Genomic DNA, 13,322 nt, shown 5'->3' on the forward strand with positions numbered 1-13,322 from the left:
CACACCTGTGTCTTGATCTCTCGCCCAGTCCTCGAGGCCCCTGTATTCACCCTGCAACTGATGTCCAGCAGAAATGTAGTGCCGTTAAACAAAAGGAGTAAAGACGTAACATCAAAATGTTGGTCAAGATAGAAAACTCTTTCAGACTGAACAGTGTACAGCCCTGATTTCCGGGTCGGTGGTGTTTTTATTTAAATGAAGAGTCAGTAACCTTATTAGAAACTCCGGGTTAAGGTGATGCGGTTGCCAATATACGGTTCTGTGCAAAGCTTTGAACACCCTCGGTGTTAATTAGATAAACATCATAAACAGATCAGGCAAAACATGACCACCTCCTTGTTTCTGCACTTTCTATGTGGTGGTGTGTTGTGCTGGTGCGAGTGGATCAGACACAGCAGTGCTGCTGGAGTTTTTAAACCCTGTGTCCACTCACTGTCCACTCTATTAGACACTCCTACCTTGTCGGTCCACCTTGTAGATGTGAAGTCAGAGACGACAGCTCATCTGCTGCTGCACAGTTTGTGTTGGTCGTCCTCTAGTCCTTCATCAGTGGTCACAGGACGCTGCCCACAGGACGCTGCCCACAGGATGCACATCCACCACCCAAATAGTACCTGCACTGTGAGGGTCCATGGGGGTCCTGACCACTGAAGAACAGGGTAACAGAGTATCAGAGAAACAGATGGACTACAGTCTGTAACTGTAGAACTAAAGAGTGCAGCTATACAGTAAGAGGAGCTGATAAAGTGGACAGTGAGCACAGAAACAAGGAGGTGGTCAGGAAGTTATGGCTGATTGGTGTAAATACTAAATAATAGAGACCACGTTTGCTTTCCTGTAATCTATTACAGTGTAGTGGCTTTTATCCACCTCTGTAAACATCATCTGAGTTTTGATTAAGTAACGGGCGCCTGCATGCGGAGGAAAATAATACCACCCAATGATATCGTGCTTTACCTCCCCCTCCCACCTCCCGTCAGGGAGGGAAGACGCTCCGCCAGCTCAGAGACCCTCCCTGATGCCATGCTTCACTAATAAAGCTCACAGTGCTGAAGGAGGGTGTTCTGATTCACGTTCAGTTTAAAAGATGCTCTTTGTTTTAAACCCTCAGGTTGTCTGACGTGGTTGTACGGCGCCGTACGAGGTGCATGTTGGGCATCCTTATAGAAGGAGGTTCGTGTTCTGATGCTAACTATTGGTTCTGTTTGTTCAGGGGAAACGTTTTCTGGCATTTCTCTTCGGCTGGGACGTGAACTTTATCACGATGATCCACGAGACCATCAAAAACCAGCTGCAGTTTTTCCCCAAGTGAGTGTTTTACCGATTGCTGCTGCTTGAATCTACAGATAACTGGTTCTATGGTTCTATGTGATCTAGAACACATTCCGTAGTAGTTCTTCAGTAGCTGAAAGGATCCCATGGTGTTCATAAAGAGGAGAGAAGCATCACAGGAGGGAAACGACATCAGCTAATCAACACAGATGTGAACGTCGCCAGCCTTTAGATGTCGTTGGCTGATTTTAACAGCTGAGAGATGAACGGTCGTCGCCCTAACGGAGCTGCAGACAGCCGGTGTAGCTTTACTATCTGTTTCTGATTTAAATGGCGTTTAATGTAGCAACATTGTTAAATATCAGGCTGAATGTCGTGGGTCGGAAAACGACGTCGTGTCTCGGCAGACGTGATTCTGTAGGTTTAGTGCTGTCAGTTCAGAGTTCAGCTCCGGTCCTGAAACCCCTGCCCTGCATAACTGGTTTCCTGGTTAAAATACCTGATATTTTCAGCTGATTGATCCCTTCTTGAGCTGAACGAGGCGTGAACAGCAGAGAGAAACACTAAACTGTACAGTGCAGTGGCTCCAAACCTGGAGTGAAAACACCTGAATTAAAGATCTCGCCATTCTTGGCTTTTGTCGCGTCTTGCAGGCGAATCGTTCACGAAGCCCATCGCGCAGTCATTCCCTGATTCAGTCCTCAAGATGACGGCGACTATACAGTATGACGTCACTCGGAAAGTTGTAGTTACTCGATCTCTCCTTAGTAGTCTCATGGAGCTCTTGGCTCATGGGGGCCTTCTGTGTATAGCGTAGGCAAAGAACCTTCAAAACAGACTCTACTCCAAAATAGTATAATCTTATACGGTCTCATTTTCTGTTGGTGATCTCCGGGGGCAGTTGTGGGCTGGAGGTTAGGGATCTGGCCCTGTGACCGGATGGTTGCCAGTTCGATCCCCAGCACCGACAGTCCATGACTGAGGTGTCCTTGAGCTCCCCAGGCCCTATGTATAGGGCTGCCCACCGCTCCGGGCAAGTGTGCTCACTGCCCCCGTGTGTGTGTGTGTGTGTGTGTGTGTGTGTGTGTGTGTGTGGTGTTTCACTTCACAGATGGGTTAAATGCGGAGGTGGAATTTCTCCGGTTGTGGGATTAAGAAAAGTATCACTTGTGCTGATTTAGCTAATTTAATGTAATAATAATTGTTATTAGTAGTAATTACTGATAACATTGAACGCCTTGATTCTCCAGAACACCCACAGGAACTCGTCTGCGGCTGTGATTGGTCAGGATGAACTGCAGCCGTCAGTAGTGTTTGTATTGCAGTGGGACATCAGTTATAGAAAAGCTCTAATTATTCATTTCAACTCTTCTCCCAGGGCTGTGGCGACCGATGTGGCGGAGATCTACTTCAGGGCGTGGAAGAAGGCGAGCGGCCTGTTCCTGGAGGAGATCGAGTCTTCCTGCATCCAGGACTTCATGCAACACGCTCTGCTGCTGCACAGAACCTCACCCGTCCACCCCAAAGTCCGGCAGGTCAGAGACCTTCTGGGTTACGTTACCGCCTCCTTTGGAGTTAACGTTGGTTATTTTTCCAGGACGGTGCTGGGTGATGCGACGGCGGTGCTGTACTGTAGACGTCTATAGAAAGAAAAAAACACCTACTGGGTGCTCTAGATTGTCTTGAATAGACAGTTCAAAATACATAAAAGAGAGAAAAAACGATTCCCGTCATGGAAAAGTGCTTTCTGTTTAGTTAGTATTAACCATCAGTAGAAAACAGTACAAAACAAATAAGCCGTAACATGTTAGCACTAGATACATGTTAGCATTTGAAACTTTAATGAACCTCATTATCTGGTTCTGCGGGGTTCTGCGGGGTGAGCACTTGTGCCTTCTTTTTCAAAATGTGCCAGAATTCTGATTTGACGGAGGGATGGAAATGTAAGTCACGCAACACAGGGCAGTTTTAATAATAAGGGTGATGCAATATAAAGAAAAATAAAACCAAAAAAGGATCTATAGGCATATATACGGACAGTCGTGGGCTGGAGGTCAGGGAACCAGCCCTGTGACCGGAAGGTTGCCGGTTCGATCCCCAGGGCCGACAGTCCATGACTGAGGTGTCCTTGAGCAAGACACCTAACCCCCAACTGCTCCCCGGGCGCCGTGGATAGGGCTGCCCACCGCTCTGGGCAAGTGTGCTCACTGCCCCCTAGTGTGTGTGTCTGTTCACTAGTGTGTATGAGGTGTTTCACTTCACGGATGGGTTAAATGCGGAGGTGGAATTTCCCTGTTTGTGGGATTAAAGTATCACTTAACTTAGATTTTAGCCTCTTCATTATGTACATTCACACTGCATGAATACAAACATGCAGATTTCCAGAGTTTTATTTATGTATTTATTTATTTTTGTATTTTTTTTGTGCCACCGGACCCAAATGCTACTATATTTGCAGGACGTGATGAGAAAATTAGCCAGTATTCATGCCATCAGAAGCCTCGCTGACCAGCTTAGCTGTCAAGTCTCTCAGTTTAGTTAAGAACTGCTGATTGATTGATTTATTTATTTATTGATTGATTGATTGATTGTTGGGATATCACAGCAGTAAATGTGTTAATCTAACGAGTTAAGAAGTTTTTCACCACACGAGCTTCAAAGAAGCAGCCAGTACTGGACTGGGCATTAATGGTCAATACGGCGCCATTGAGTATCGCTAGAATCAACGTGGGCTGCTGTTTCCAGCAGTATCTGAGCTCAGCACTGACGTTCTCTCTAACCTGTTCGTAACTAGCAAAGATCCTTTCTCTGAGTAGACAAGAAGGCCCTGTTGTGAGTGGCTGTGGATGAGAGCGTCTGCTGAATGCTGTAAATGTTAATAGCTGAGTGTGTTGGTCTCACGCGTTTAAACGGGCTACCAAACAACTTAAATGATTCCCTTAAAAAACGCCTGGCTGGACGAACTATTTCATTTGACAGCATTGAAAAGTTCAAAGTAGGGGAAATAAGTTTGCAGGCTTCAAAGGTGAAATTAAGTTTTCAAAAGTAAGTTAAGTGATACTTTTTTGATCCCACAAATGGGGAAATTTCACCTCTGCATTTAACCCATCCGTGAAGTGAAACACCACATACACTCTAGTGAACACACACACACACACACACACACACTAGGGGGCAGTGAGCACACTTGCCCGGAGCGGTGGGCAGCCCTATCCACGGCGCCCAGGGAGCAGTTGGGGGTTAGGTGTCTTGCTCAAGGACACCTCAGTCATGGACTGTCGGCCCTGGGGATCGAATCGGCGACCTTCCGGTCACAGGGCTGGTTCCCTAACCTCCAGCCCTGGACTGCCCCCTAAACTAGAAAGCAGCTGCACACTAACACAGATAGTGGGGGGCTGTTCAGCTCTTTTCTGTGAGACACATTGTTCAGCTTGGATCACCTGAATCACCAATAAGAACCGACTCCTTCAGCTCCAAAGCAGCTCTTCATTGATAGAAGTTGGCAGCGTTGTTTCTTAGTCTTAGTTCAGATTCTAGGCCTAATTAACAGAAAAGTCTACCGTTTATAGCTGGTTATAGTTACAAAGGCCTGTCCAGCGAATGAGCTCGTGCGAAGGTACGCCTTGTGTTAGATGAGACAGGAGCACAGATGAAGGTAAAGCAGCTAAGAAGAGGACATGGCAAACACTGACTGACTGGAAATGATGGTTCCTCTGTTGTTCCGGTAATCCGTAGGACAACTTAGGAAAAATCTGATTGCTGAACTAAACATCCTCTCTGATTTATGAACAGGAATAAAAAAAAAACCTGTTCATATGCAGTTTGTGCTCGTAGGTTTTTGTGTCTGCCTGTTTATTTCACCTGTGCTCCCAGGCAAAAAGAACCCTGTGTTTGGGGAAATACTGGGATATTAAATATTAACTGTACCGACAAGCGTTGTTTGGATAGTGAAGTAGTGGCTGTTTGAGCAGTGTAAATGTCAGTGTAATGTCCTTTTACAGAGAAATAAATGAGAGAGAGTGTGTGTGTGTGTGTGTGTGTGTGTGTGTGTGTGTATATGTATATATATATATATATATATATATATATATATATATAATATATATTTCCCTTTTGCTGTAAGCCTGGCCTTATTAAAATGAATGCAATCCTTCCTTTGCCAGTTTAATGAGTGCATCACTGTCTGTCCTACAGATTCTGACTTACTTCCACAAGCAGAAGTTTCGTCAGGGAATAGATGAGATGCTGCACCGCCTCTATAAGCCCATCCTGTGGAAGGCTCTGAAGGTAACGTCTAACCCTTAATCCCCAGTGACGGCAACAGTGCTGTCATTTTCATACATTCACATCACAGCCTGCCGAATCGCACAGCATGGTGTCCGCAGACTCCACAGGCATCGGTGTTGGAGACCGTATTTTACCTGTTAGTGTTTTCGTAGAGCTACCTTCTGATCTACAATACACACAGAACTAATCTGATAGTCGAAGTCTATCAATTGTATAAACGGATAATCGATTGTTCGGATTATGAATCGCTACGTTTCCAAGTGACCCTTATGTAGCTGTCAGCTTTTAAATTTAGCTCTTTTTGTTTGTTTCATGTATTTGTTAACTAACAGTGAAGACGATAAAGATGAATGACCTTGAATGAACTTTCCTGCGAATGCAAAAGATGAATAAAACGGCAGTATCTTTTTCCTGTCAAAACCAGGGATGTGGATGGAAAATAAAAGCAAAACCAAATCTAAATCGGTTTTCCCGTAATGTCCCGTAAAATCAATCTAAATTCAAATTTTAACTGCAAACGGTCGGTGTGCATTCTGCTGTCTGTCTACAGTCCATTGCAACTAAAATCTACAATAACAGGTCTTTATTGCTACGGAGGAAAGTCAGCATCTCTCTGTGGTCCTGTGAGAGCCTCGTTCTCCTCTGAGTGCAGGTATTCCCTTAGCTTGGTTGGTGTGGTGTAGTGGGCCTTCTACGTTGTAGACTGGGGTTCAGTCCCCCGCCTGGGCAGCACCCTACACTATACCAATAAGAGTCCTTGGGCAAGACTCCCAACACTACCTTCACCTACTACACTGTAGACTGGGGTTCAATCCCCTGCTTGGGCAGCACCCTACACTATACCAATAAGAGTCCTTGGGCAAGACTCCCAACACTACCTTCACCTACTACACTGTAGACTAGGGTCCAATCCCCTGCTTGGGCAGCACCCTACACTATACCAATAAGAATCCTTGGGCAAGACTCCCAACACCACCTTTGCCTGCCTGTGTGAAATGATCAAATTGTGAGTCGCTCTGGGTGAGAGCGCCTGCCAGATGCTGTAAATGTACCTTGTGAAAGAGTTTTTCGAGTGGAGTCAAACGTTCACCGAATTTGAACGCACCTGTGGCGATGATGCCGTGTTTAAAACCGTTAGGGTTATCTGGAACGTGAGCAGGGTCACTGTGAATAACAGTTACTTGCTTCTCTGTTTAAAAACTCCATTAACGATACCAGAGAACCTGCATTTCGAAATAGAAAGTGTTACAGCTCATAACATGAAGTAGGACGGCTTTTGGGCTTCTAGTGGTATATGCGCTATTTTTACACACCATTTAATGTGGTATGCAGTTTGGGGCGCGGCGTATCTTACCGTGATGAATCTTCTTCATCCAGTGAGCCGACGCGTTTCCTCTTGAGATGCTCCAGCATTGGAGGATGTGCTCCCATACCAGCTAAGTTCGGCTTCACAAGTAGCACAACTGACGACCTTTTTCCTGAGTTTAGCGTGAAAAGCTCCCACACTTTTAAGGATTTTGTTCTTGAGGCTGACATCGCGCTTTTGTCAACTCTCCAGAAAGCGCTAATATCAAAACATTCCTAGTGAGCACAAGAAAGACGCGTAATGGCGTCGCCGACTAATGGACTATTAAATTAATTGCCGACTAATTTGCGCCTTAATTTTAATGGACTAATTCAAAGAATCATTGCACCACTAGTTTAATGCGAAGCTTAGGCTAAAAGTAAATTCTTTGTCCAGTATTTTTCTATCAGCCAAGGGCTGGACAATAACTATCAATATAGAGTGTTTCAATACCGGTGATAAGATTTTTACACATTTCCAATATTTCGATAAACATTATTTACAACATCTGCACTGACATTCATTACAGGGCGCTGTCGTCAGTTCATTGCATTCAAGCTGAGCTGAAAAGGCAAAACACAGTGACTGACGTGCACCACAGGCCAGGGCTCAGCAATAGCAGGCTAGGCCAGGCTCGGTTTGGCTGCAGTGCGGCACGTTCTAGCTGCAAAATGAGTACCGCTGACCGCAATACAAACGTGACTGAACGAGCTTCCATGAGTGATGATAAAGCAGACGAAATAGTCGATAAGAGAGGAAAGACTAATTCAGCGGTGTGGAAGTGGTTCGGCTATCAAGATCTGATAAACTTCAGGTTTCAGTGTGCTTCCGTCCTCTGAAGCACATTCTGAGAGTCTGATGAGGCACCATGGAAGTTTTTAGCCAACCTGTCCCTGAGACATCAGACCGCCCAAGTGTCATAAAGACATCACTAAAGCTGTAACAAACTTCTTGGCTAAGGACGTGATGCCGTATTCTATGGTGGAAAATGTAGGCTTTAGTGGGCTATACCCAAGCTTTACGGCGACGTTAGGGAAAGGGTGGAGGAGCAGCTGTAGTCAGCATCGTATTTTGCGACCACAACTGACCTGTGGTCAAGCCGAACCTCCGAAGCGTACATGAGCCTGACGGTCCACTTCATTGATGAAGACTGGAAGCTTGTCAGCTTACGCCTCCAGGTGGTCTACTTTCCTGAGGATCACACAGGCGAAGCAATTGGAAGAAAAAACGGGACCTTGCAGCTGCTCAGGAGGAGTATAACTTGCCAAAGCACAGGCTTCTGAAGGAGAGACACCAACAAGACGGGGCTGGAGCAGAAGAGGGCCGTCGCAGAGGTCCTCTCAAAGGACAAGACGACCAGGTTCTGTTGGTTCCCACCTGGCAAGATGTGGGCATTTTAGAGTCTGTAGATGCAGCTCTGAGCCCGCTCCCTGAATTCCCTGATGCCTAGTCCTACGTCAGTGTGTCATTCCTACAACCAGTCATGCATCTCCTCACCACCTCCATCTTGAAGGAAGCGGAGGATGACACCGAGCTCACCTGGACCATAAAGACAACAGTGATGGGATACCTCAACGAAAAGTATGATGACCCATCAACGTATGATCTGCTTGTTGAGATCTTGTTGGGTCTTGTTGACCCAAGGCTCAAGCTTCAGTACACTCAGGAGGAGAAGAGAGAATACATCAGAGACAGAGCCGTGTGGAGATCCTGAAGGGAGGGAGAGCTGTTGTGGTGAGGGAAGGAGGGTCCAGTGAAGAAGCCATGGGAGATGCTTCTGTAGCAGTGCCACCAGCCAAAAAGCAAAGCGGCCTCTGGCCAGCCTTTTTTTCAAGCTGGCCCACCACTAGCAATACGGCAGGACTGAGTGCACAGCACACGTTTTTCTGTGTTCTGGAGAAACTTTTCACATTCCTTGTCCTGGATGAAGCACTTTTGTTTCATTCTATGTACATAAGAGTGAGATAATCAGCCCATGTTGTAGTTTGAAGATATTGACAAAGCCAAGACGTTTATGTCTGGTTGACAGTGATGTCATGTTTCTTGTTCGTATATTAAGGCTAAATACAAATAAAAGGTGAACATTGATTCATTTGTACTATTTTTATTTCTAGAAGTTTATATAGTTTTATAGGAGGAGGTTTCACAGACTTCACAGCCAGTTCTTTGTTCAGAAGTTTGTAGGTGCAGACGTTCATTGTGGACGTTCTTGGCAGTTTTCTGTGGCTTTTGTATTGTTCATTGACAGAAATGAAGAAATATATCGCGATATAAATTTTGGCCATGTCGTCGAGCCCTGCAGCTAAGACACGTTTGGTTTCTGATGTTTGCTTCTTTAGTTGTAGCACTGGAGCAACGGGACTAGCTGTAGTTAACAGCTAACGGAAGCTTATAACCCACCAATTAGCATCGGGTTAAACGGTTGCCTAAATCTTCTCCTACTCGTTGAGTTGTTTAGTAATCTCTAATACACTTGCTTGCATGGATTCTGACATGGGAAATTGCATTTCACAGCTCAAAGCAGCAGCAGCAGCCTTAGGATATTTATCTGTACCTTTTATTATAATTATAACAATAATACTTCTAATGAACTTCATTTACCGAGCACTTTTTATGTATGTAGCAGGTAAGTGCTTCATAGAGAAGTGATAAAATTCAGTAACCAATAAAAAATCTAAGATTTTTAATTTGAGTAAACTGAGACGACAGCATGGATACAATTAAAAAGATAAATACGGAAATAAATGTATAATTTTAATTAGAAGCCAAATTAAAGCGATACGTTTTCAGATGTTTCCTGAATTTTACTGCCTGCTACCTCAGTTTGGAAGCATAATCACAAACATGAGTTTTTCTGTTTAAGGAGAGAATTTGCAGAAGTCAAATATCTGCAGATCTGAGATCACATGAGCCTACATTCTGCGTGGTACTCGAGTGTTTTAATGCCGTTTAGAGTTTTAAAAACAAAGAGAGTAACTTTAAAACTTGTCCAGACAAAGGAAAGAACTGTACTGCTTACCCAACGGGGTGATTTTTTTTATTTAAAACAAAAACAAAGGCTCCAATATTGAACCTTTTGGGACTCCACAAGAAAAGTTCCCTTTATTTAATGAATGATTTCCCAGTGAGACGAAGAACCGTTAGTCCATTAAATGTGATTTAAACCATTCAGCCCAGTACTGAAGATGGTGGATCAGTAACCTTTGACCAGCTGTACCAAAACCAAGGTCCAGTGACACAAACCAGACGGCTTTTGTGCATCAGCGCCAAGTCTGGGGTCGTTCATAGCGCAGACCAATGCTGACCACTTGAGTGTGTAGAGTTAGCGTGACGCTTCCCTTACTTGTTGTCTACAGCAGCTACCTTTTCTTTCCCCCAGGCGGCGAATGCGGATGTCCGCGCCAACGCCACTCTGCTGTTCACCGAGGCGTTTCCTGTCCATGACCCTGGCCTGAGCAGTGAGAAAGTGGATGAGCTGGTGCAGAAACAGCTGGACGCGCTCTTCGTGAGTCTCTCCGTCTATTACGGTGCTGTTATGAGGACGTTCACGATCCCTTCTGTCTTGAGAGAGTGATATTCACTGTCTGCCTCCCTGTAGGAGGCGTGAGGAACAAGAGCCTGCCTTTTCAGTTTTTGGATTGGATCACATCTGATGGTTTTTCCCCAATTAATTAATTAATTTTTGGGACTATTTTGGGATTTGTTTTTAAGGCTGAAAGCTGGATTCCGTTCCGGCTGTTCCTTAGGGCTGTTAAGATGAAGTTTTGGCTGACGTTTTTCAGTTGATTACATTTCTATTGTAAATATAATTTATTGTAATGCGTTTATTTCGGTTTATCAAGGTGTGAATGTTTGAACATAAAAGCTAAAAAAAATAATAATGGGCAACACAAAAATTAAAAGGAAAAATGAATGGACATGATAATCAGTATAAAAACGAGTACTGACTGATTTATTGGAGAAAATATCCACATTTGTGCAGCCATCTCGTGGAGGGGTCAATGGAGGGGTCAGGGCTCAGTCGTAGGGGCAAGGGGTGAAATGGGATTGGGTTTTTCCAATGTTTGCAAAAGTTGATTGGAAAGTAGTTTTAGTAAGTCATATATTATAATCCAGCCCACGCCCTGTTGTCTTGGTGGGTGTCTCTGCAGGCTCTGCTGGATGATCCCCGACCATTGGTGCGTTCCTCGGCTGTTTTGGGAGCGTGTTCAATTCTGGCTCGCTGCTGGGAGCTCCTCCCCTCCACCGTCATCACTGACCTGCTGAAGAAAATACTCCTCCAACTGGCCACTGACACGAGCTCCCCCGACGTCCGCTGCGCCGTCTTCATAGTGAGGAACCTCGAGAGTTCATTTACACACACGTGCAGTTGGTGGTCAGTCAGCCAAGGCGTGTTCGGGCTCTGAAGATTTGTTTTAGCTCTGCCCTGCAGCTGCAAGGCTGATGAGGCTAACAAGCAATGGGTGATTGTACCCCACCTACTAGCATGGTGCTAACTGCATGCCCATCATGCACTCGCCTCCGACCGGGTGGAGCTGCTTTTGTGTCTCTGATGCTGTCTGATATGCTGTTACCCATAAACATGGGAGAGGGAGAGGGACAGAGGGAGAGAGAGAGACAGAGGGACAGGGACAGAGGGAGAGAGACCGACAGAGAGAGGGAGAGAGAGAGACAGAGGGAGAGAGACAGACAGAGAGAGGGAGAGAGAGAGACAGACAGAGAGAGGGACAGAGGGAGAGAGAGGGACAGAGGGAGAGAGAGGGACAGAGGGAGAGGGAGGGACAGAGGGAGAGAGAGGGACAGAGGGAGAGAGAGGGACAGAGGGAGAGAGACAGAGGGACAGAGGGAGAGAGACAGAGGGACAGAGGGAGAGAGACAGAGGGACAGAGGGAGAGAGAGGGACAGAGGGAGAGGGAGGGACAGAGGGAGAGAGAGGGACAGAGGGAGAGAGAGGGACAGAGGGAGAGAGACAGAGGGAGAGAGAGGGAGAGAGACAGAGGGACAGAGGGAGAGAGAGGGACAGAGGGAGAGAGAGGGACAGAGGGAGAGAGAGGGAGAGAGACAGAGGGAGAGAGAGAGAGAGAGACAGAGGGAGAGAGAGAGAGAGAGACAGAGGGAGAGAGAGAGAGAGACGGAGGGAGAGACTTTGTTGATCCTGAAGGAAGTGTAGCAGTAACTAATGCATTACATTAAGGCTGTGGTGTCATGTTGTACAGTACAGCATGTATCAGCACAAGGTATCAGTGACTGCGCTGTCTGGACAACAGGATGTTGGTTTTCATGAATAACCGGTGAGCTCAGAGGCCGAGTTTACGCCTCTGAAGGCTGTTTGGAGTTAATTGGTATGTTTTTGAAACTTTAGCCCTGTTTACATATTACATCAAACGTTCGGTCTTTCAAAGTGGCTTAAATGTTCTACTTATCATAGAAATGATCACAGAGATGAATCTCTAAACCGCTGCTGTCCGAGGAAAACCTCGTATCTCCAAAATAGTAACTTTACAGGAGAGGGGAAAAACATACTTCACTTTCAATGGAAGTCAATGGAGCCAGAATTTTTCCCGTCTCGTTTTGGGTCGTTTCTTTTAGGCCTGTCATCACAAAGTTTACAAACTTCAGTCAAAAACGGAGATACAAGGTTTTCTTCTGACCGCAACGATATGTTTATTCATGTTCCTGTCTGTGTCTAGTGCATATCAGTGATACTGGATAACAGTATGAGTCACCCGTTGATGGAAAAGTTGCTTCCAGCGCTGAAGACCAGCCTTCACGACACCTCGGAGAAAGTCCGTGTGGCCTTTGTGGACCTGCTGCTCAAGATCAAAGCGGTCCGAGCAGCCAAGGTAAGATGGGGCCCCCTTAGTTTGTGGGCAGCTGACAGGTTATCGAGCCGCTTGTGACTGTACGTGATGCACTGGGTGTGGACGGTGGACACTTGCACTTTATAGTAAGAGATAAAACCGAAGAACTAGCCACTCTTTTTGCGTCTGCCTTTCGAGCATCGTGTGGAAGAGCGCAGAGTACGGGTGGGTGAGTACGGAGCGCAGAGAGGTGTGGGAATTCTGAGAAAATATCTAATTGCATTTTAAATTGTGTTTATCTCCTATAAGCTCAGACCAGCAAATCCATTTTTTAGGCTTGAGGCTGAATGTAGTGCGTCTAATTTGCGTAACTCGTTTGGAGGCAGCACAGGCTTTGTATTCGATTAAATGCGTCCATTTAAAACTTTTTATTTTCATGTTAAAATGTTGTTGATATTCATATAGTTTCTTTTAAAAGAACCAAAGTTCTGCTAAAGTGAACCTGAAAGGGAACCCACTGCATATGACCTCAGTTCGTTTTGTGCTCAGTGTTGGTGAACTGGAAAGAGGATTCAGTTTTCCTCCTGGTCCTTTTTAGCCCTGATGAGATCTCAGGC

At 45.5% G+C, this 13,322-nt stretch overlaps 1 protein-coding gene across 2 annotated transcripts in view; it reads left to right on the forward strand.

Annotated features, from left to right (window-relative positions):
* Positions 1–13,322, forward strand: part of ncapg2 (non-SMC condensin II complex, subunit G2) — a 69,752-nt gene that overhangs the window by 13,761 nt on the left and 42,669 nt on the right. For both annotated transcript variants that reach the window (XM_037545091.1, XM_037545089.1), the window contains exons 7-12: positions 1,214–1,308; positions 2,651–2,807; positions 5,467–5,559; positions 10,284–10,409; positions 11,056–11,235; positions 12,595–12,747. In XM_037545091.1, the coding sequence (XP_037400988.1) occupies positions 1,214–1,308; positions 2,651–2,807; positions 5,467–5,559; positions 10,284–10,409; positions 11,056–11,235; positions 12,595–12,747 (804 nt within the window). The remainder of the gene's footprint in view (positions 1–1,213; positions 1,309–2,650; positions 2,808–5,466; positions 5,560–10,283; positions 10,410–11,055; positions 11,236–12,594; positions 12,748–13,322) is intronic.

Source organism: Pygocentrus nattereri, chromosome 2 (genome assembly GCF_015220715.1).
Source record: "Pygocentrus nattereri isolate fPygNat1 chromosome 2, fPygNat1.pri, whole genome shotgun sequence".
Taxonomy (NCBI): domain Eukaryota; kingdom Metazoa; phylum Chordata; class Actinopteri; order Characiformes; family Serrasalmidae; genus Pygocentrus; species Pygocentrus nattereri.